This window comes from Diaphorina citri, unplaced genomic scaffold, assembly GCF_000475195.1.
Source record: "Diaphorina citri unplaced genomic scaffold, Diaci psyllid genome assembly version 1.1 scaffold13, whole genome shotgun sequence".
NCBI lineage: Eukaryota > Metazoa > Arthropoda > Insecta > Hemiptera > Psyllidae > Diaphorina > Diaphorina citri.
The window spans coordinates 541,236-562,495 of record NW_007377452.1 but is presented as its reverse complement, the minus strand read 5'-3'; the positions used below and the strand labels follow the sequence as shown (position 1 = coordinate 562,495).

At 39.5% G+C, this 21,260-nt stretch overlaps 2 protein-coding genes across 2 annotated transcripts in view; both read left to right on the top strand.

Annotated features, from left to right (window-relative positions):
• LOC103506863 (EH domain-containing protein 1) overlaps positions 1-5,161 on the top strand; it is a 25,714-nt gene extending 20,553 nt beyond the window's left edge. Inside the window, exons 8-11 of the mRNA XM_008471286.3 lie at positions 1,617-1,752; positions 2,598-2,686; positions 3,973-4,126; positions 4,646-5,161. Of these exons, the coding sequence (XP_008469508.1) occupies positions 1,617-1,752; positions 2,598-2,686; positions 3,973-4,126; positions 4,646-4,977 (711 nt within the window). The 3' untranslated portion in view covers positions 4,978-5,161. The remainder of the gene's footprint in view (positions 1-1,616; positions 1,753-2,597; positions 2,687-3,972; positions 4,127-4,645) is intronic.
• Positions 5,162-5,271: 110 nt separating this feature from the next.
• LOC108252089 (ADAMTS-like protein 1) lies at positions 5,272-21,157 on the top strand (the record flags this gene model as incomplete). The annotated part of the gene is made up of 9 exons (XM_026821756.1): positions 5,272-5,327; positions 7,993-8,095; positions 15,244-15,404; positions 16,654-16,717; positions 16,894-17,018; positions 17,936-18,124; positions 19,763-19,881; positions 20,456-20,626; positions 20,994-21,157. Coding segments are annotated over exons 1-9 (1,152 nt in total), but the record flags the coding sequence as incomplete, so codon positions are not given.
• Positions 21,158-21,260: the final 103 nt, after the last annotated feature.

Here is a 21,260-nt window from a genome sequence, read left to right as displayed (position 1 = left end):
TGTGGCACACTTTTTCTTTTTCTTCTCTTCTTCCCCCTCTCTCTCTCTCTCTCTCTCTCTCTCTCTCTCTCTCTCTCTCTCTCTCTCTCTCTCTCTTTCTCTCTCTCTCTCTCTCTTTCTTTGACCCCTACTGTATTGAGGTGTGGCTGTGGCAAGTGTGGCATACTTTGTCCTTTTCTTCTATTCTTCCATCTCTTTCTTTCTTTAAATTGTACTTGTATTCCCTTTTCTTATGGTTTAACACAAGAACTGGACTCCGCCTATTACTAACAGCATATTTACGCGTATGAATTGAATTTTGTCCAAACAGATTTTTGGGATCGATGCGTCGGTAGTTCTCCAGAGTACCTATAAGTGTAAAGTCTAGAGGTTGGTGGTTCTAGTCCAGGTCAAGTCATGAAATTTATCTAGCTGTACTACCTTGGGAACGATATGTGTGGCAAGCATTTATGTATGCTTAACACAATTGAAAATTCCTCAATAGATTTGAATAGAATATACCTTGTTTATCCTGCTCGAATGAGACTAAAGTCCCTTTACCCCAGCAGTCTAAAAAGGTCTCGTTTATTTTATGGGTTTAATATTGTACAATGCTTAGTTATTACTATAGACCTTGCTTAATTTAAAAAAAAAAAAAATGATGTAAATTTTATTTGCAACGCGGTTTCAGGCAAAGTTCTTCAAACCCCCGAGGTAGCCCGCGTCTACATAGGCAGCTTCTGGGACCAGCCTCTGGTGCACGACGTCAATCGACGCCTATTTGAAGATAGGTGTGGCTGTGGCAAGTGTGGCATACTTTGTCCTTTTCTTCTATTCTTCCATCTCTCTCTCTCTCTCTCTCTCTCTCTCTCTCTCTTTCTTTCTTTCTTTCTTTCTTTCTTTCTTTTTTTGACCCCCTGTACTGTATTGAGGTGTGGCCGTGGCAAGTGTGGCATACTTTGTCCTTTTCTTCTATTCTTCCATCTCTCTCTCTCTCTCTCTCTCTCTCTCTCTCTCACGCAGCCCTGCGCAAACTAAACGACCTGATTAAACGGGCACGACTTGCCAAGGTAAGTAAAAAGTTTCGCCTGAGGCGCGGCACCAATCAGCTGAAACCAGAAGCTACAACAGCTATTAACAGACTATTTTCTTATTAATGATTATTATTATTATTATTTTTTTTTTTCCTTTAACTTGTCAGTATGTCTGTATGTTTATTTCATCGTGATTTTCAAATGTTTTATCCTTGATGAAATTGGCAAAAATGTTCAACACAAGGGATTTTGTAAAGGTCCTCGTCCAGAGAAAGTTCTACAGTTAACTGAAGTACTAGTTCATTCTATGGCACGCTACGACACAGACCACAAGAGGTATGTTTATTTCATCGTGATTTTCAAATGTTTTATCCTTGATGAAATTGGCAAAAATGTTCAACACAAGGGATTTTGTAAAGGTCCTTTTCCAGTGAAAGTTCTACAGTTAACTGAAGTACTAGTTCATTCTATGGCACGCTACGACACAGACCATAAGAGTCTAATTTAGCAGTTGTGATTGCTACGAGATAAAAACGGGGTATTCATCTTTTTTCCTGATATCTTCTCTCTGAATAGATCTTCGACATCTAATTCTGTTTTCAGGTTCAAGCCTACATTATATCCGCACTTCGCAAAGACATGCCGTCAGTTTTTGGTAAAGAAGGCAAGAAGAAGGAACTAATCAAGAAATTAGATGAAATATACAAGCAGATCCAACGCGAATATCAGATCTCACCGGGTAAGTCACCCATCCATTTCATGTCCAAACTCACCGAATTTAACCTGGGTGACCAGTAAGTCACTTTAGTTTTTGGCAAGAAGAAGGAACTCATCAAGAAATTGGATGAGATATACAAGCAGATCCAACGCGAATATCAGATCTCACCGGGTAAGTCACCCATCCATTTGATGTCCACAGTCACCGAATTTATCCTGGGTTCTCGTTTCAGATTTAAAAGTTGTTGCAGTACAGCAGAGCCTCTTTATGGATATCATAGCATTACTAACACCCATATTTATGAACAAAATGCTGGCTCTTAAGTTCGTGCTAAGCATAGTCTCAAGGCATTTGATTGGTCAATTTTGACTTGAGACTGATCTAAGAGCGATCATTCTTGTTCATAAATACGAGTGTAAGTGCCCCTCCGAAGTCTACGGCAATCAGTTTCCATTTTTCAATAATCTTCAATGAAAATAGTGATTTTTTTTATTTATTTTTTTTTTTTAGATTGTACCTTGGTACCGCTTTCGCATTACTTAAAGGCAGTGGCGTAGCGTCCATGTAGGGCGTGTATGGCGGCCATACACTCGAAATTTCACTCAAATACCCTTAAATATTGACTTTAAATAAATAAATAATTAATGTATTTTTATTAGATAAATAAAAATTATTATCCCTTAAAATGGTTAAAAATCCCTTAAAATCACTAAATCCCTTTTTATCCCAGTCAGATCCGAAAAATATGCCAATCCATGAAGAACCATGGATGATGGAAATTAGTGCCCTACACTTGAATTTAGACCATGCTACGCCACTGCTTAAAGGCTCTTCAATGAAATGTTTATTTTATTATTCTGTTGCAGGTGATTTTCCTAAGGTGGAAAAGATGCAGGAGCTTTTACAACATCACGACTTCACCAAGTTCCAAACCCTGAGGCCACGTCTGATCGAGGTAATATAGAATAGAACATAACGTTTATCTTGCGATACCAAATAAACTCAAAGAAATAAACAACGACAGAATTAGAATTGAGATATTAGAATTAAGGTATAAAAATTAGAATTAAGGTATTGAACGCAGAACATTTATTGATATGTCCTGGCCTTTCAAACAACGACAACTTGGTAGCAAAGTATTGGGATGCACGAGGGAAAATGACCTAATAGTCAACTCCGAGCATTTGAAAAAAACAACAACAACAACAACAACAACAACAACAACAACAACAACAGAATTAAGATATTACATGATTAACATCTCACTGACGACAGTGAAATATAAAGTGAAACAAATATAAGAAAAGTTTGTCCGTAAAAAAGTACACAAGTACTTAGAGGGAATAAAAGAGAGATGTTGAGAGAAATTAAGAAAGAAATCAATAAAATTATTATGATGTCTTACAACAGATGGTTAACATATTTAACATCTGTTTTGTGTTACAGGTGGTGGACAAAATGTTGGCGGAAGATGATATAGCACATCTAATGCAGCAAATACCGAGAGATGTGACACTTTTTCTTCCAATTTACAACAGATGGTTAACATTTTTAACACCCGTTTTGTGTTTTACAGGTGGTGGACAAAATGCTGGCGGAAGATATAGCACATCTTTTGTAGCAGATACCTCGGGAAGTGGCACTCTTTCTTTTCGTTTGCCAATATACAACATATATTTAACATATCTAATTAAACATGGAAGATATAGCACATCTAATGCAGCAAATACCGAGAGATGTGACACTTTTTCTTCCAATTTACAACAGATGGTTAACATTTTTAACACCCGTTTTGTGTTTTACAGGTGGTGGACAAAATGCTGGCGGAAGATATAGCACATCTTTTGTAGCAGATACCTCGGGAAGTGGCACTCTTTCTTTTCGTTTGCCAATATTCAACATATATTTAACATATCTAATTAAACACGTGTGCATATCACACCTGTTTTGTGTTACAGGTGGTAGACAAAATGTTATCAGGAAGATATAGCACATCTAATGCAGCAAATACCGAGAGATGTGACACTTTTTCTTCCAATTTACAACAGATGGTTAACATTTTTAACATCCGTTTTGTGTTTTACAGGTGGCGGACAAAATGCTGGCGGAAGATATAGCACATCTTTTGTAGCAGATACCTCGGGAAGTGGCACCCTTTCTTCTCTTTTGCCAATATACAACATATATTTAACATATCTAATTTTAAACATGTGTGCATATCACACCTGTTTTGTGTTACAGGTTGTAGACAAAATGTTATCGGAAGATATAGCACATCTTATGCAGCAAATACCGATGGATGATGAAGCACGCGTGGCAGCGCCCGTGTTGAAGGGAGGCGCTTTTGATGGTGTCAAAGACATGGTCAGTCCGTTTGGGTATAAGCGAGGCGAAGGTAAATTCTATTCTATTCTATTTGATTTGATTCTATTCTATTCTATTCGATCTTATTTTATTCTATTTGATTTTATTCTATTCTATTGACATTTTGAAAAAAAAAAAAATATATAAAAATGTTACACCAACTAGTTTCCTTTTATACTTTTCCATTCGAGGTTTTATTCTTTAAAAAATTAATGAACATTTCTATGGTCTATCCCAGTGGTTCTTAAACTGTCCTCCCCGGAGCACCACTGCTCCGAAAGAAATTTTCAGACAAAATAATTCATTTCTTACTTTGTAAAATTTACAGCAGTCTCATGGTGCTCCACAACAAATAAAGTTTGAGAACGGCTGATATATCCCAATAAAGACTTGAAAAGTTGAATCTTGATACTTGGATACATAGTAAAATCATATCTCTTTTACTCTGATTTACTTATTCTATTTTGCCATTTTTCTATATATATTTTCTAACTCCTGTTCTAACTTTCTAACCCAACCCAAATCCCCCTTCCATTTTCGCTGTCCCCAGGCATCGACGCCGGTCAAGGCGAACCAGACTGGATCGTCAACAAGGATCGGCACAAATACGACTCGATCTTTTCCTCCCTCAATCCAGTCGACGGGAAAGTTACCGGCGCCAACGCCAAAGCAGAAATGGTCAAATCGAAGTTGCCCAACTCTGTTCTCGGGAAAATCTGGAAGCTTTCCGACGTGGATAAGGATGGTTTCCTAGATGCGGATGAGTTTGCGCTGGCCATGCACTTGATCCAGGTGAAAATTGGCGGCTACGATATTCCCACGGAGCTGCCGGACCATTTGGTGCCGCCAAGTAAAAGAGGCGATGCTCGGCCGGAGGAGTAGTGGACGATATTTGGTGCCGCGTGCCTATCTGGGTGATTAATGTGACCAATATTTGGTGCTGTTTTACCTCCGGCTTCAAGAAAATGGCCTAGGTCAATTCTTGACATTAACTAAGAACATATTTGGTGTCGCTAACGCTTGAATTTGGTACCAATCTTTGGTTCTGGCCAATATTTGTTACCGCTATCACCTGAACGACAATTTGGGCGCCCCATATCGAGGCCGAAAACCCGTGCGCCTTAACGTGTATCACTCAGAATGGGGACATAGTTACTTTGAATTCCCGGGTCCAAGATGGAACGAGATGTACGGGCGCCAGTCTGGATATGTGTATCAATGGACTGTGCCAGGTGAGTGGCCCTTGAAAGTGACAATAGAATAGAAATAGGCCCTTGAAAATCACAATAGAATAGAAATAGGTCCCTTGAAAATCACAATAGAATAGAAATAGTGCCCTAGAAAGTCACAATATAATAGAAATAGGGCCTTTGAAAGTTACAATAGAATAGATTATAGGTACCTCTTGAAATAGGACCCTTGAAAGTCACAATAAAATATAAATAGGGCCCCTGGAAGTCACAATTGAATAGAAATAGGTCCCTTGAAAACCACAATAGAATAGAAATAGGGCCCTTAAAGGTCACAATATAATAGAAATAGGGCCTTTGAAAGTAACAATAGAATAGAAATAGGCCCTTGAAAGTCACAATAAAATATAAATAGGGCCCTTGTAAGTCACAATTGAATAGAAATAGGTCCCTTGAAAATCACAATAGAATAGAAATAGGTCCCTAGAAAGTCACAATATAATAGAAATAGGGCCTTTGAAAGTTACAATAGAATAGATTATACCTCTTGAAATAGGACCCTTGAAAGTAATAATAGAATAGAAATAGGGCCCTTGAAAGTAGCAATATATTAGACGATGCCTCTTGAAATAGGAACCTTGAAAGTAACAATAGAATAGAAATAGGGCCCTTGAAAGTAGCAATATATTAGACGATACCTCTTGAAAAAGGGCCTTAAAAGTAACAATATAATATACCTCTTTATTGCCGTTCTAATGAAAAAGTTCGAAGAGTTGTGACGTCCGATTTCACGTCAAAATGCGCAGAAACGCTTGCGCACAAACAAACGAACCGGGAGTCATGAATTATGACGTCATCGCCTACGGGAGCGTATGCCGTGACGTCAAAGTTTACGACTTACCGGTATTTTTTAAATCGATTTCTCTAGAAGTCAAGAAAAAGAAAAATTCCGTTGGTCCTCATTTTTCCTGCTCTATGACTTTGAAACATCACCCAAGTAAACGCAACTGATCTATTGTTAAATAAAATACGACATTTTAGACGAGGGGATTCAGCTCTAAGTTTTATTGAGCTTTTGAAGGAATTGTTGGGTTGGAAAAAAATAGAAAATATCCTATTAGTTATAGAAAAAAAACAACAGACGAACAAACAGACAGACAAGCAACCAAACCTGTACTAACCACTGTGTTGTTTGACTTTCAGATTTTAGAAGAACGAATGGGTGCCATGAGCGAGGAAAAATTAAGTGAGAAAAAAGAGTTTGTAGGTTTTTTTTTTTTTTTTTTTTTTTTTTTTTTTTTTAAGCCAGTTTGGTTTTGATGAATAATAGAGGTATCAACATGATTCTTTTTGGGACTAATTCTCAACAATATTCCGCATGAGAAAAGTCGTTTTACACAAAGAGGACCTTTTGCAGGATGAGACCCTTATTGTATGAAAGCTTTCAGTCTAGAGTCTAGATAATTATTTTAATTTGCTTAATTTATATTTAATTAGAGTTTATTATGGCCGGGGCCACAATACAAATTTAAACTGGGTTTCAGTTTAACTCTTGGATTAACCAATCTGATTGGTTAATTTTTAAACAAGCTGGGCCCGTCCCTCCGGGAATTTTTTAGCCCCTAGTTTATTCGATCGTGATTAAAGAAAATTAGTACCTATGTACCAACCTAATTTGTTTAATATTCAGTTTATTATTATGATTTTTTGATTTTACTTTCATGTAATGATTTAAAATCAAGACTAGAGCCTGTTCTCCCTTTACTCCCAATATACGTAATGATTTAAAATCAAGACTAGAGCCCGTTCTGCCTTGATTCCCAATATAATGTTTAAGTCACCCATCCATTTATTGGCCTTCCTCGGCGTAGTTTAACATAGGTAATGCTAAAACCGGTCTTAAATTAACGACTGAAGTGTTACCTAAAACTTTTTCGCTTTGAGTTCATAGGTCGTCGCGACAAATTTCGAGATCAGAGCTCATTTGTGTGAGAAAATGTGAAAAAAATCCCCCCTTTCATTTGACACCAGATTTTTTTTTATTTTTTTTTTTTTTTTAAATATTTTACAAGAACAAGATACAAAGCTAAGCAGCGTTAGAGTTAGATAAGAAGTTATTTTCGCCGAAATCAGTGGCCTTTTTTAATCCCCTTTTTTTATGAACGCCGGACATATCTTTTGAGTAGGCAATGTGCAACCCTCTTTTATTTTGTTCTTTACTTTTTATTCTTTTGTTCTGTATTCTACACATTTTAGGCATACTTTATTCTATTTTTATTTTGTTCTAATCCAGGGGTTCTCAAACATTTTTGCATGGCGCCCCTTTGGGCATATTCTCATTTTTTCACGCCCCAACCCTTCGGTATATTATTTTTACCTATGGGTTTTTCAAACTGGGGGGCGCGCCCCCCAGTTTGAGAACCTCTGTTCTAATCTATGGTTATTTTATTCTGTTCTAGGTACTCTATTTTATCCTAATCCTGTTCTACTCTATTTAATAATATAGAAAGAATTACCTACAATAGAAATTTTAATGTTCCCGAAAAGTACTACTTGTACCTAGTGGAACAAATGAAGTCTTTTTTGTAAAAGAGGAAGTAACAAATAAATCTGTCTATCTATCTTTATTTTATTCTATTCTATTCTGTTCTATTCTATTCTGTTCTATTCTATTCTATTCTATTCTGTTCTGTTCTATTGTTTACAGATGGGTTGCAGAGCCGTGGGGTCTCTGTTCTGTGCCATGTGGCAAGGGAATACGCAGTCGGAAATATTACTGTGCTCAAGACATTGATGGCGTCCAGACTAGGGTAAGTAAAGTGGTACAGTGAAACCTCGATTATTTCAACCCCAAAATCCATTGTTTTTTTTTCTATCTTTCGAAGGGCATCCTATCTTATCAGAGGAAACGCTCTTAAAAAGTGATCATTTCAACCTCGATCATTTCAACTACCCTCGGTCCCAATTAGTTGAAATAATCGAATTTCTACTGTATATTTCTTTTGGAATTTCGCTTCTCTTTTTTATGGTTTAGTACAGGTTAGATTCTACTTTCTGGTGTTCTCGTGTTGATCTGATGAGAGACTAAGGGATGGGCATGCTACGACACAGACCACACGAGTCTGATGTAGTCGTTGTTTCGATACTACGAAATGAAACCGGTAGCAGTTGTTTGATTGGTACTCAATAAAAAAAAAGAAAGAAAATAACGGTGAACCACCCAATAGATCAGTTGCGCTTACTTGGGTGATGTTTCAAAGTCATAGAGCAGAAAATGAGGACCAACGGAATTTTTCTTTTTCTTCTACGACTTCTAGATACCGAGATAAATCGATTTAAAAAATCCGGTAAATCGTAAACTTTGACGTCACGGGATACGCTCCCGTAGGCAAGCGTTTCTGCGCATTTTGACGTGAAATCTGACGTCACAACTCTTCGAACTATTTCTTTAGGACAGCAAATAAAAATTGAATTTTAGACCTTTTAAATTTACTTTTTCCGAGTTTTGACATCGATAGACTATGTGTGGACACAGCTGTAGAAGGAACTGTAACGAAGGAGAACTTATCGTCTCGAAATCGAAGACAGGAGGGCAGGATAGGAAAAATCCAGACGTTCCGAGAACAGACCCTACGTCACTAATCAAGAGTTGATATGTACACCAATCGATTCCTCGTGAAAAATTCCATAGGAAACACACCTTGGTAATCTTAAATACTCTACTGGGAACTCTTGTTTTCCGAAAAACCAGATTGAAATAGGGAGATATCACAGAGAGGGAGCAGAGAATGAGAGAACCTTCCAATCTGAAAGCAGAAGAGAGAATGAGCTCTGACAAAAATCTAGGTCCGAAGAAACCTCCCCTTGACCCCCTACTACCAAAACTAGAGTAGGTTTCTCCTACATCTTAACCATGGGTTTGGATATTCTTCTGTGGTTATTAAGATAGAAATTACATTGATACATTGTCTTTTACAGTTGTTTCGATTTGTTCGCGGTATCCGCGGTTTAAAATATTACTGTGCTCAAGACATTGATGGCGTCCAGACTAGGGTAAGTAAAGTGGTACAGTGAAACCTCGATTATTTCAACTCCAAAATCCATTGTTTTTTTTCTATCTTTCGAAGGGCATCCTATCTTATCAGAGGAAACGATCATAGAAAGTGATCATTTCAACCTCGATCATTTCAACAACCCCCGGTCCCAATTAGTTGAAATAATCGAATTTCTACTGTATTTTTCTTTTGGAATTTCGCTTCTCTTTTTTTATGGATTAGTACAGGTTAGATTCTACTTTCTGGTGTTCTCGTGTTGATCTGATGAGAGACTAAGGGATGGGCATGCTACGACACATACCACACGAGTCTGATGTAGTCGTTGTTGCGATACTACGAAATGAAACCGGTAGCAGTTGTTTGATTGGTACTCAATAAAAAAAAAAGAAAGAAAATAACGGTGAACCACCCAATAGATCAGTTGCGCTTACTTGGGTGATGTTTCCAAGTCATAGAGCAGAAAAATGAGGACCAACGGAATTTTTCTTCTTCTTCTACGACTTCTAGATACCGAGAAAAATCGATTTAAAAAATCCGGTAAATCGTAAACTTTGACGTCACGGCATACTCTCCCGTAGGCAAGCGTTTCTGCGCATTTTGACGTGAAATCTGACGTCACAACTCTTCGAACTTTTTCATTAGGACTGCAATTAAAAATTGAATTTTAGACCTTCTAGAGTTACTTTTTCCGAGTTTTGACCTCACGATCGACTATGTGTGGACACAGCTGTAGAAGGAACTGTAACGAAGGAGAACTTATCGTCTCGAAATCGAAGACAGGAGGGCAGGATAGGAAAAATCCAGACGTTCCGAGAACAGACCCCAAGTCACTAATCAAGAGTTGATATGTACACCAATCGATTCCTCGTGAAAAATTCCATAGGAAAGACACCTTGGTAATCTTAAATACTCTACTGGGAACTCTTGTTTTCCGAAAAACCAGATTGAAATAGGGAGATATCACAGAGAGGGAGCAGAGAATGAGAGAACCTTCCAATCTGAAAGCAGAAGAGAGAATGAGCTCTGACAAAAATCTAGGTCCGAAGAAACCTCCCCTTGACCCCCTACTACCAAAACTAGAGTAGGGGATCAGGGGAAATGTAGGGGGTTCAGGTTAGGTTTCTCCTACATCTTAACGCGAATACCGCGAACAAGTCGCGAATACCGCGAACAAGTCGCGAATACCGCGAACAAGTCGCGAATACCGCGAACAAGTCGCGAATACCGCGAACAAACCGCGGATACCGCGAACAAACCGCGGATACCGCGAACAAACCGCGGATACCGCGAACAAACCGCGGATACCGCGAACAAACCGCGGATACCGCGAACAAACCGCGGATACCGCGAACAAACCGCGGATACCGCGAACAAACCGCGGATACCGCGAACAAACCGCGGATACCGCGAACAAACCGCGGATACCGCGAACAAATCGAAACAACTGTAAAAGACGATGTATCAATGTAATTTCTATCTATGTATCAATGTAATTTCTATCTTAATAACCACAGAAGAATCTCCAAACCCATGGTTAAGATGTAGGAGAAACCTAACCTGAACCCCCTACATTTCCCCTGATCCCCTACTCTAGTTTTGGTAGTAGGGGGTCAAGGGGAGGTTTCTTCGGACCTAGATTTTTGTCAGAGCTCATTCTCTCTTCTGATTTCAGATTGGAAGGTTCTCTCATTCTCTGCTCCCTCTCTGTGATATCTCCCTATTTCAATCTGGTTTTTCGGAAAACAAGAGTTCCCAGTAGAGTATTTAAGATTACCAAGGTGTCTACGGGTATACCTACTCGCATGATAGGTCACCCAGAGACCTAGACGAATTCTTAACATTCCAGATTTATTTTTTCACAACTTTTTACGTAGGAATCGACCTTTTATTAATATTTTCCTAATTGCAACTCCCCCATTGGAAAATCTAAGGCACTGTGTAATATTGTGGAAAACCAAGATGATGGTACGACTAGAAAACCCAATGACGATAATGATGGTGAAAAAGAAAGGTAGAAGAAAAGGAAAAAGAGCATGGAATATGAAAAAAAAAATATAAAGTAGTAAAAATGAAGAAGAAGAAAAGGAGGAGAAGAAGAAGGAGAGAAGTACCTAATATTAGAAGAGAAGGAGAAGAAGAAGAAAAATTATTTGGAGAATAAGAAAAAAGTTAATGAAATGAACTTTCTCCCCCTTCTCTCTCTCTCTCTCCTCTCTCTCTCCCTCTCTCTTCCCCTTCTCTCTCTCCCCCTTCTCTCTCTCTCTCCTCTCTCTCTCTCCCTCTCTCTTCCCCTTCTCTCTCTCTCCCTCTCTCTCTCTCCCCCTCTCTCTCTCCCTCTCATCTGTATTCAGGACAAACTTTTTACTTTCAATATAAAATAAATAAATAATATTTCTCTACTTCCCCCCCTCTCTCTCTAATTTATTATGAAAAACATTAGGTCCGCTTTTTGCCCCTTCCTGTCTTTTCCCTCTCTATTTCTCTTTTTCTTTCTCCCTCCCTATCTCCCACATATTTATTTTCCTTCTTCTTCACGTCTTCCTCTTTTTGCTTCGAAATTCTCTTTCTCCCTCTCATCTGTATTCAGGACAAACTTTTTACTTTCAATATAAAATAAATAAATAATATTTCTCTACTTCCCCCCCTCTCTCTCTCTCTAATTTATTATGAAAAACATTAGGTCCGCTTTTTGCCCCTTCCTGTCTTTTCCCTCTCTATTTCTCTTTCTCTCTCTCTCTCTCTCTCCTTTCTTTTTCTTTCTCCCTCCCTATCTCCCACATATTTCTTTTCCTTCTTCTTCACGTCTTCCTCTTTTTGCTTCGAAATTCTCTTTTCTCTCTCTCTCTCTTTCTCTCTCTCTCCCTACTTCTCTCTCCGTCTCTTTCTCTCTCTCCTATCTCCCACATATTTATTTTCCTTCTTCTTCACGTCTTCCTCTTTTTGCTTCGAAATTCTCTTTTCTCTCTCTCTCTCTCTCTCTCTCTCTCTCTCTCTCTCCGTCTCTTTCTCACTCATCCATTATAAAATTTCAAATGGGTACACTTTTTTTTTCCCAGGTTGGCAGGATACTGCAAATTTTCGGAGTGTCTCATTGAAATGATAAATTAAAAGTCTGAAGTCTCTCTCTCTCTCCCTACTTCTCTCTCCGTCTCTTTCTCTCTCCCTCTCTCCGTCTCTTTCTCTCTCTCTCTCTCTCTCTCTCTCTCTCTCCGTCTCTTTCTCACTCATCCATTATAAAATTTCAAATGGGTACACTTTTTTTCCCAGGTTGGCAGGATACTGCAAATTTTCGGAGTCCCTCATTGAAATGATAAATTAAAAGTCTGAGTGCCTGCCTAGTTAGTTTAGTTGGTAGTGCGTCTGCCTTGTAAGCGCTAGGCCGAGGGTTCGATTCCCGCCCGGCGCGGATTTTATCCTGATGGGATAATGTTCGTCCTCGGAACGGCTGGCTTTCTCCTATCCTGTCTTCCTTCTCTTTTCCATTTCGGGACGATAAGACCTTAGTAGTTACAGCTCCTTCTATCAAACCTCGAATAAAACTTTTTTTTTTAATATTATTCTGGATTAAAATAATAAAATTAAGAATGAAAAGAAAATGTAATTAAAAAGAACATAAATTGGTTCAAAAGAAAGAGTGGAAGAGAGGGAAGGTAAGTGTGGTCCATTAAGCATAGTGTAGGTAATTAAGGAGAGAGAGAGAAAGAGAGAAGGAGAGAGAGGGAAAGAGAGAGAGAGAGAGAGAGAGAGAGAGAGAGAGAGAGAGAGAGAGAGAGAGAGAGAGAGATAATTAAAAATCCAAAGGAAGCCAAGAAGAAGAGTGCTGTGTAGGAAAAATGATGTGTAAGAGAGTGGAGAGCAAGACAGAGAAACGAGACGGAAAAGAGTTGCAGTACGTATTAGGGAAAATTAATAATTTGTTAAGCAAAAAAAAAAAAAAAGAAAAAAAAAACGACGCAAGAGGTTTGCCACTCTTGACCAAAAATGGAATAGCTCCTATAGAGATTTAGGTAACTTGTAAATTTAATTTATTTATTTAAAGTGAATATAATAGCAGGCAATTGACAAAATAATACATAATGGAAACACCCTATTACATTCATAAAACACTGCTGTAATAAAGACGCTATTTAGAGATTTACGACTAAGGAAATGTATCTTCATAGGACACAAGGCGACTCACGAAAGTCTAGAACTATCAAGACATCCCAATCCCTATGAAACATCTCAACGGCAGTGACAGAAAAAGATCAGGACGGCCAGCCTAATAAAACGAAGGTGAAGACCGAGGAAACACAAAAACATTTGCGTTTTATTCACCCTAAGCAACCTTAGAACTGTCCTCAAGAGAGAGAGAAAGAGAGAGAGAGAAGAAGAAAGAGAAGAACAGAAGAGGGAGAGAGAGACACACACTAGACACAAAAGACACGTTTTAGAGGATAGGGAAGGGGAGAGAAAGGATGGAAAAAAACGAAGGGAGGAAGAGAGAAAGAAAAGATAATTTCAGAACGGAGACAATGTTGGCACAAAAAAAAGTAAAAAAAACGCGTCAATAAAAAATATAATAGGATAATAATAATAATAATATAATAATAATAATAATAATAATAATAATAATACTAATAATAATAAAAATAATAATAATAATAATAATAAATAAAATAATAATACATGATAATATAATAATAATAATAATAATCAATAATAATAATAATAATAATAATAATAATAATAATAATAATAATAAAACAGTCATTAAACCCGAGTGTGCTGGTTAAAGTGCCAAGTCGTTTCGTTTAGATTTGGGTCAATTGAGTTCAATTTCCGTGGGGGGTCGAAAACAATAATTCTTTATTTTCTTCCTCCTCCTCCTCCTCCTCCTTCTTCTTCTTCTTCTTCTTCTTCTTTTCCTCCTCCTCCTCCTTCTTCTTCTTCCTATCTCTCTTTTACTTTTTATTCTTAATCTTCTCCTTCCTTATATCTTTCTTTCTTCTCTCTCTCTTCTTATTCCCCCTCCTTTTCCTCCTTCTTTTTGTCCTTCTTCTTCTTCTTCTCCTCCTTTCTTGTCTTCTTAAGAAGTGAAGGCCTTACAATATTCTAGTCTAGATCTTTACCTCAACATAAAAAGAGAGAGGGATAGAAAGAAATAGAGCGAGCGAGAGACAGAGAGAGCGAGGGAGAGAGAATGAGAAAGAGAGGGAGGAAGGGAGGAAGTGAAAGGGAGGGAAGCTCGTAAGAAAACTTCTTGATTTTTTTTTTTTTTAGTTTTAAATTTCTTCTCAGAGATTTGTTTGTACAGCTCCCTGGAGATAAAAAGAGAGGGAAAAGTCTCTCTCTCTCTCTCCTTCCGCCTCCCTTAGTAAAAGCCTCTATCTGCCTCTCACTATCTCTTTCTTCTCTCTCACTATCTCTTTCTCCTCTCCCTTTCTCTCTCTCACTCTCTCTCCCCTACTTTATCTTTCTACCTCTCCTCCTTTTTATAGGTATTTGTTTTAACTTATTTTCTTCTCTCTTTCTCTTTCTCTTTCGCCCTTTCTCTCTCTCTCTCCCTTACTCTCTCTCACTTCTCTCTATTTCAAGTCTCGAGAGAATATGTATAATTGGCAAACAGACAAACGTACCTACATACTTACCAGGGCCGTATCCAGGGTTCTATTGAAGGGGGGGGTCGAGAGGTCAATCAGTGATGTAGGGGGGGGGATGGATCCTCCAAAATTTTGGAATCTGGTCTACAGTATAGTTTAAGCCAATGGCGCCGGAATTATTTTTTTCTCGATTTTTGCGAAATAAATTAGCAAGATCATCTCAAAATGCTTCAAAAACCCTAGATTTCAAATTTTATTGAAAGTCCTCCAGCCAGCCAGATATGTTGGAAAAATCTATTGATAACCTACCTCTGTTCTCAGGTGTCTCATCACCACTGCACCAAACAGCACAAGCCCAAGAATGAAATTAATTCTTGTCTTTTCCCAGATTGGAACGGGCGGACTCTAGAGTTGGAGTACAGGTTTCACAACTATTCCACCGCGGAGAAGCTGGTTGGCAAACTCTCTCCCTCTGATCCCACGTAAGTTATGCTTTTTCTCACTACAGAAATTAGAGAAAAGTTGCTTACGAAATAGAAAAAGGGAGTATGCCAGCCTAGTTAGCTTAGTTGGTAGTGCGTCTGCCTTGTAAGCGCTAGGCCGCGGGTTCGATTCCCGCCCGGGGCGGATTTTATCCTGATGGGATAATGTTCGTTCTCGGAAACGGCTGGCTTTCTCCTATCCTGTCTTCCTTCTCTCTTCGATTTCGGGACGATAAGACCATAGCAGTTACAGTTCCCTCTGTCAAACCTCTTAAAAAAAAAGGGAGTATACCGGGCTGAATTTTCGTTGCTAAAAAAAAAACAAAGGTTGAGTGCGAAGGTCATACCCCTCGTAAAATCCCTCTGATCCCACGTAAGTTATGCTTTTTCTCACTACAGAAATTAGAGAAAAGTTGCTAACAAAATAGAAAAAGGGAGTATACCGGGCTGAATTTTCGTTGCTAAAAAAAGCAAAGGTTGAGTGCGAAGGTCATACCCCTCGTAAGTTTTTTGTCAGCCCAAAGCCAAACCCCAAAACCAAATATCAGCCCAAAGCAATCACCCTCGCTAGCGCTGATTGAGAGTCTGACGAAAAAAACGTGTATAATTTCCAGCTGAAAGTTACAAAGGGTTTATCATGCTTCCAAGGAAAAGCACAGGTCCTCATGATGGTTGACTGCGGTTCGGGACGGGCCAAGTAATCTTGTTTAGACTGCTAGGGTAAAGGGACTTTTCAGTCTCCCTCTGATCCCACGTAAGTTATGCTTTTTCTCACTACAGAAATTAGAGAAAAGTTGCTAACAAAATAGAAAAAGGGAGTATACCGGCCTGAATTTTCGTTGCTAAAAAAAGCAAAGGTTGAGTGCGAAGGTCATACCCCTGGTAAAATTTTTGTCAGCCCAAAGCCAAACCCCAAAACCAAATATCAGCCCAAAGCAATCACTCTCGCTAGCGCTGATTGAGAGTCTGACGAAAAAAACATTTATAATTTCCAGCTGAAAGTTACAAAGGGTTTATCATGCTTCCAAGGAAAAACACAGGTCCTCATGATGGTTGACTGCGGTTCGGGACGGGCCAGTCATCTTGTTTAGACTGCTGAGGTAAAGGGACTTTTCAGTCTCATTCTGACAGGATAAACAAGGTATATTCTATCCTATTCTATTCTAACCAAAATTGTGAAAAGGCTCTGCTTTAACACAAATAAATTCACGATTTGATTGATTGGTATTCTATTCTATTCTATTCCCAGTTGGAGTCCAGATGAATGGAGTGATTGCAGCGCTCCGTGCGGCCCTGGCGTGCGACGTCGAAAGGTGAAGTGCAAGATATTCCTCGAATTCTCCAAGACCTTTGCGACGTTGCCAGACGGGGAGTGCAGGGGGGCGCGACCTGTGATTGAAGAGAAGTGCATGGTCGAACCGTGTGTGGCCAAAAACAGGTGAGATATGAGATCATTCCAATGCTATAACCATAAACAACACGTCGAAAGGTGAAGTGCAAGATATTCCTCGAATTCTCCAAGACCTTTGCGACGTTGCCAGACGGGGAGTGCAGGGGGGCGCGACCTATGATTGAAGAGAAGTGCATGGTCGAACCGTGTGTGGCCAAAAACAGGTGAGATATGAGATCATTTCAATGCTATAACCATAAACAACTATCTGTTTCGTATGGGTAAACATTGTAAAAAATTAAACAACTATATTGTGTCCAGATCAATGTGACAGCAAAAAAATAGGCATTGTTGCCAAACATGTCACATGTGCAATGGTAGAGAATCTTTAAGGGGGAAGCTAGTCCAGATCAATGTGACAGCAAAAAAATGGGCATTGTTGCCAAACATGTCACATGTGCAATGGTAGAGAATCTCTAAAGGGGAGTTAATTTTGCACAGTGCTTCCTCCGACAGTTGAACAAAGTCAGGTTAAGCGGATATCACCTTACCTGTTCTGGAATCCAACCTCTGAACTTAGAGCTACCTCTGCATTTTAGAAGAGAGAGTTTATCAAAAATAGACGTTTACCTGAATTGCAACAATGTAAGGATTTCCTGCAATCTGATTGGTTCCTTCATTTTGGGTTGATGACTCATTGCTGTCACATTGATCTGGATGAACTATACCTACAACATTTAGACTCGTGTGGTCTGTGTCCATTCCGTAGTATGTCCCTTATCATCCCTGAGATAATACTTCCCATTTAGGTCACTTGAGGTTCTGGGAAGACGAAATAGGGAAGAGGTGATAAAAAATAATAAAAAAAGCCAGCCTAGTTAGCTCGGAGAGAGTAATGCGCCTGCATTGGTAAGCGCTAGGTCAGGGGTTCGATTCCCGTCCGGGTCGAACTTTATCCTAAACAGATAAGGTTCGTTCTCGGAACGGCTAGCTTTCTCCTATCCTGTCTTCCTTCTCTTTTCCATTTCGGGACGATAAGACCTTAATAGTTACAGCTCCCTCTATCAAACCTCGAATAAAACTTTTTTTTAATATTAATATAAACTTTCATTTTATTTTATTTTTTTATTAATTTTTTCAGATGGGTCACTGAGCCGTGGTCTAACTGCAGCGTGCCGTGCGGTGAGGGGTTCAAAACCCGGTCCGTCCTATGCAAGACCTATCTCGAGAATGCCCGAGTCTTGGCGACAGTGCCCGACAGTCAATGTGAGGAGGTGAAACCTGTCGATAGGCAACGATGTGTGATGCCCCTGTGTGCATTGGAACACAAGTAAGTAGAATAGAATAGAATACTATAGAATAGAATAGAATTTTGTCTGGCTAGATTTTTTTTTATTTTTTATTTATTTATTTTTATTTTTTAAAAGAGGTTTGACAGAGGGAGCTGTAACTGCTACGGTCTTATCGTCCCGCCCCGCCGGGAATCGAACCCGGGTCTCCCGCGTGCAAGGCGAGCGCAGTGACCACTACGCCATGGGAGCTGACCTTTTTTGTAAAAGAGGAAGTAATAAATAAATCTGTCTATCTATCTATATTTTATTCTATTTTATTCTATTCTATTCTGTTCTATTCTATTCTATTCTATTCTATTGTTTACAGATGGGCTGCAGAGCCGTGGGGTCTCTGTTCTGTGCCATGTGGTAAGGGAATACGCAGTCGGAAATATTACTGTGCTCAAGACATTGATGGCGTCCAGACTAGGGTAAGTAAAGTGGTACAGTGAAACCTCGATTATTTCAACTCCAAAAATCCATTGTTTTTTTTCTATCTTTCGAAGGGCATCCTATCTTATCAGAGGAAACGCTCTAAAAAAGTGATCATTTCAACCTCGATCATTTCAACTACCCCCGGTCCCAATTAGTTGAAATAATCGAATTTCTACTGTATTTTTCTTTTGGAATTTCGCTTCTCTTTTTTTGTGGTTTAGTACAGGTTAGATTCTACTTTCTGGTGTTCTCGTGTTGATCTGATGAGAGACTGAGGGATGGGCATGCTACGACACAGACCACACGAGTCTGATGTAGTCGTTGTTTCTATACTACGAACTTCTTCTTCTTCTTCTTCTTCTTCTTCTTCTTCTTCTTCTTCTTCTTCTTCTTCTTCTCCTTCTCCTCCTCCTCCTTTATCGTTATATCTTTCTCTCTCTCTCTCTTTTCCTATTTTTTTCTTATTCCCCCTCCTCCTCCTCTTCTTCTTCTTCTTCTCCTCTTCCTCCTCCTCCTCCTTCTTCTTCTTCTCCTTCCTTATATCTTTCTTTCTTTTCTCTCTCTCTCTCTCTCTCTCTCTTCTTATTTCCCCTCCTTTTCCTCCTTCTTCTTCTCCTTCTCCTTCTTCTTTGTCTTCGTAAGAAGTGAAGGCCTTACAATATTCTATTCTAGATCTTTACCTCAACATAAAAAAGAGAGAGAAAGAGAGAGGGAAGGAGAGGGAGGGAAAGAGAGAAGGATAGATAGAAAGAGAGCGAGGGAGAGACTGCAGCGTGCCGTGCGGTGAGGGGTTCAAAACCCGGTCCGTCCTATGCAAGACCTATCTCGAGAATGCCCGAGTCTTGGCGACAGTACCCGACAGTCAATGTGAGGAGCTGAAACCTGTCGATCGACAACGATGTGTGATGCCCCTGTGTGCATTGGAACACAAGTATGTAGAATAGAATAGAATAACACACAATAGAATAGAATAACACACAATAGAATAGAATTTTGTCTGGCTAGAACTTTTTTTTCTTTTTTTAAGAGGTTTGACAGAGGGAACTGTAACTGTTACGGTCCTATCGTCCCGAAATCGAACAGAGAAGGAAGACAGGATAGGAAGACAGGATATTGTACCTACCTAAATACTTTCATATTTATTTTTTAACCAACAACACATAACAAAACAAAAAATTGCACGTTTTTCGCCTATTTTACAGACTAGAAGCGGCGGCATTTCAAGATGAAGAAATCAAGGTGGTCTCGGGTAGCAAGGGCGCGTTCACATACTCGTGGCGTAGCGATGACTACACGCAATGCTCCAAGTCCTGTTTACAAGGTAAAGCCGTAGCCGCACTAGAGATGTGTAAAGAGTGAGTTAGTTATAAAAAGAACTACTCTTTTCAGTGAACTACTCGGTTATTGAGTCAGATCCCAACTTCATATACCTGTACCCACGAGTTGCACAGCGATATACTCCAGTTTCGGACATGTCATTGCCTAGATGGTCACCCATATGATATTTTGGCCCTTTGGGCCATAGCAAGGGCGCGTTCACATACTCGTGGCGTAGCGATGACTACACGCAATGCTCCAAGTCCTGTTTACAAGGTAAAGCCGTAGCCGCAGTCCGCACTAGAGATGCGTAAAGAGTGAGTTAGTTATAAAAAGAACTACTCTTTTCAGTGAACTACTCGGTTATTGAGTCAGATCCCATCTTCATATACCTGTACCTACGAGTTGCACAGTGATACACTCCAGTTTCGGACATGCCATTGCCCAGATGGTCACCCATATGATATTTTGGCCCTTCGGGCCGGATATTTTTAAACCAATATTTTGGTCCTTTGGGCCATACATGAAACGTTCTATTGGTACTATGTAATTGCAATCGATATTATTCCTTCTCTCAGGGGTTCAAGAGACCATAGTAATGTGTATTCGAGACCAGGATTCGCGCAGTGTACATCCAGGCCTGTGTGATCCCAAGACCAAGCCTGAGGTCCTCTATCGAACCTGCAACGATTTCTCCTGCCCCCCTCGCTGGCAAACCGGGGAGTTCCAGCCCTGCTCGAAAAAATGCGGTAAGTTCCGATCCCAGATTATAGAGAGAAAAAGATACTTTTCAGTCCTTTGCTGACAGTATACACAAGTTATTCTATGTATTTTACCTAATCAAGTTATTTTTTATTCTATTCTACTCTATTCTTTCCCCAGGTCTCGGTATTCAACTCCGGGAGGTGCAATGCATTCACGAAGTGGTGCGCAATTCTACCTCAGTGGTTCCCAACATACAGTGTCCGGCTCGAAAAAATGCGGTAAGTTCCGATCCCAGATTATAGAGAGAAAAAGAGACTTTTCAGTCCTTTGCTGACAGTATACACAAGTTATACTATGTATTTTACCGAATCAAGTTATTTTTTATTCTATTCTACTCTATTCTTTCCCCAGGTCTGGGTATTCAACTCCGGGAGGTGCAATGCATTCACGAAGTGGTGCGCAATTCTACCTCAGTGGTTCCCAACATACAATGTCCCCAACCCCCGCCCCCCGACCGACAATATTGCGCCGTGGTCGACTGCGAAATCCAGTGGCACACTGATAAATGGTCCAAGGTAAAACGGCTGGCTTCCTCCTATCCTGTCTTCCTTCTCTCTTCGATTTACGTAGAGAGAAGGAAGACAGGATACGGGAGCGTATGCCGTGACGTCAAACTTC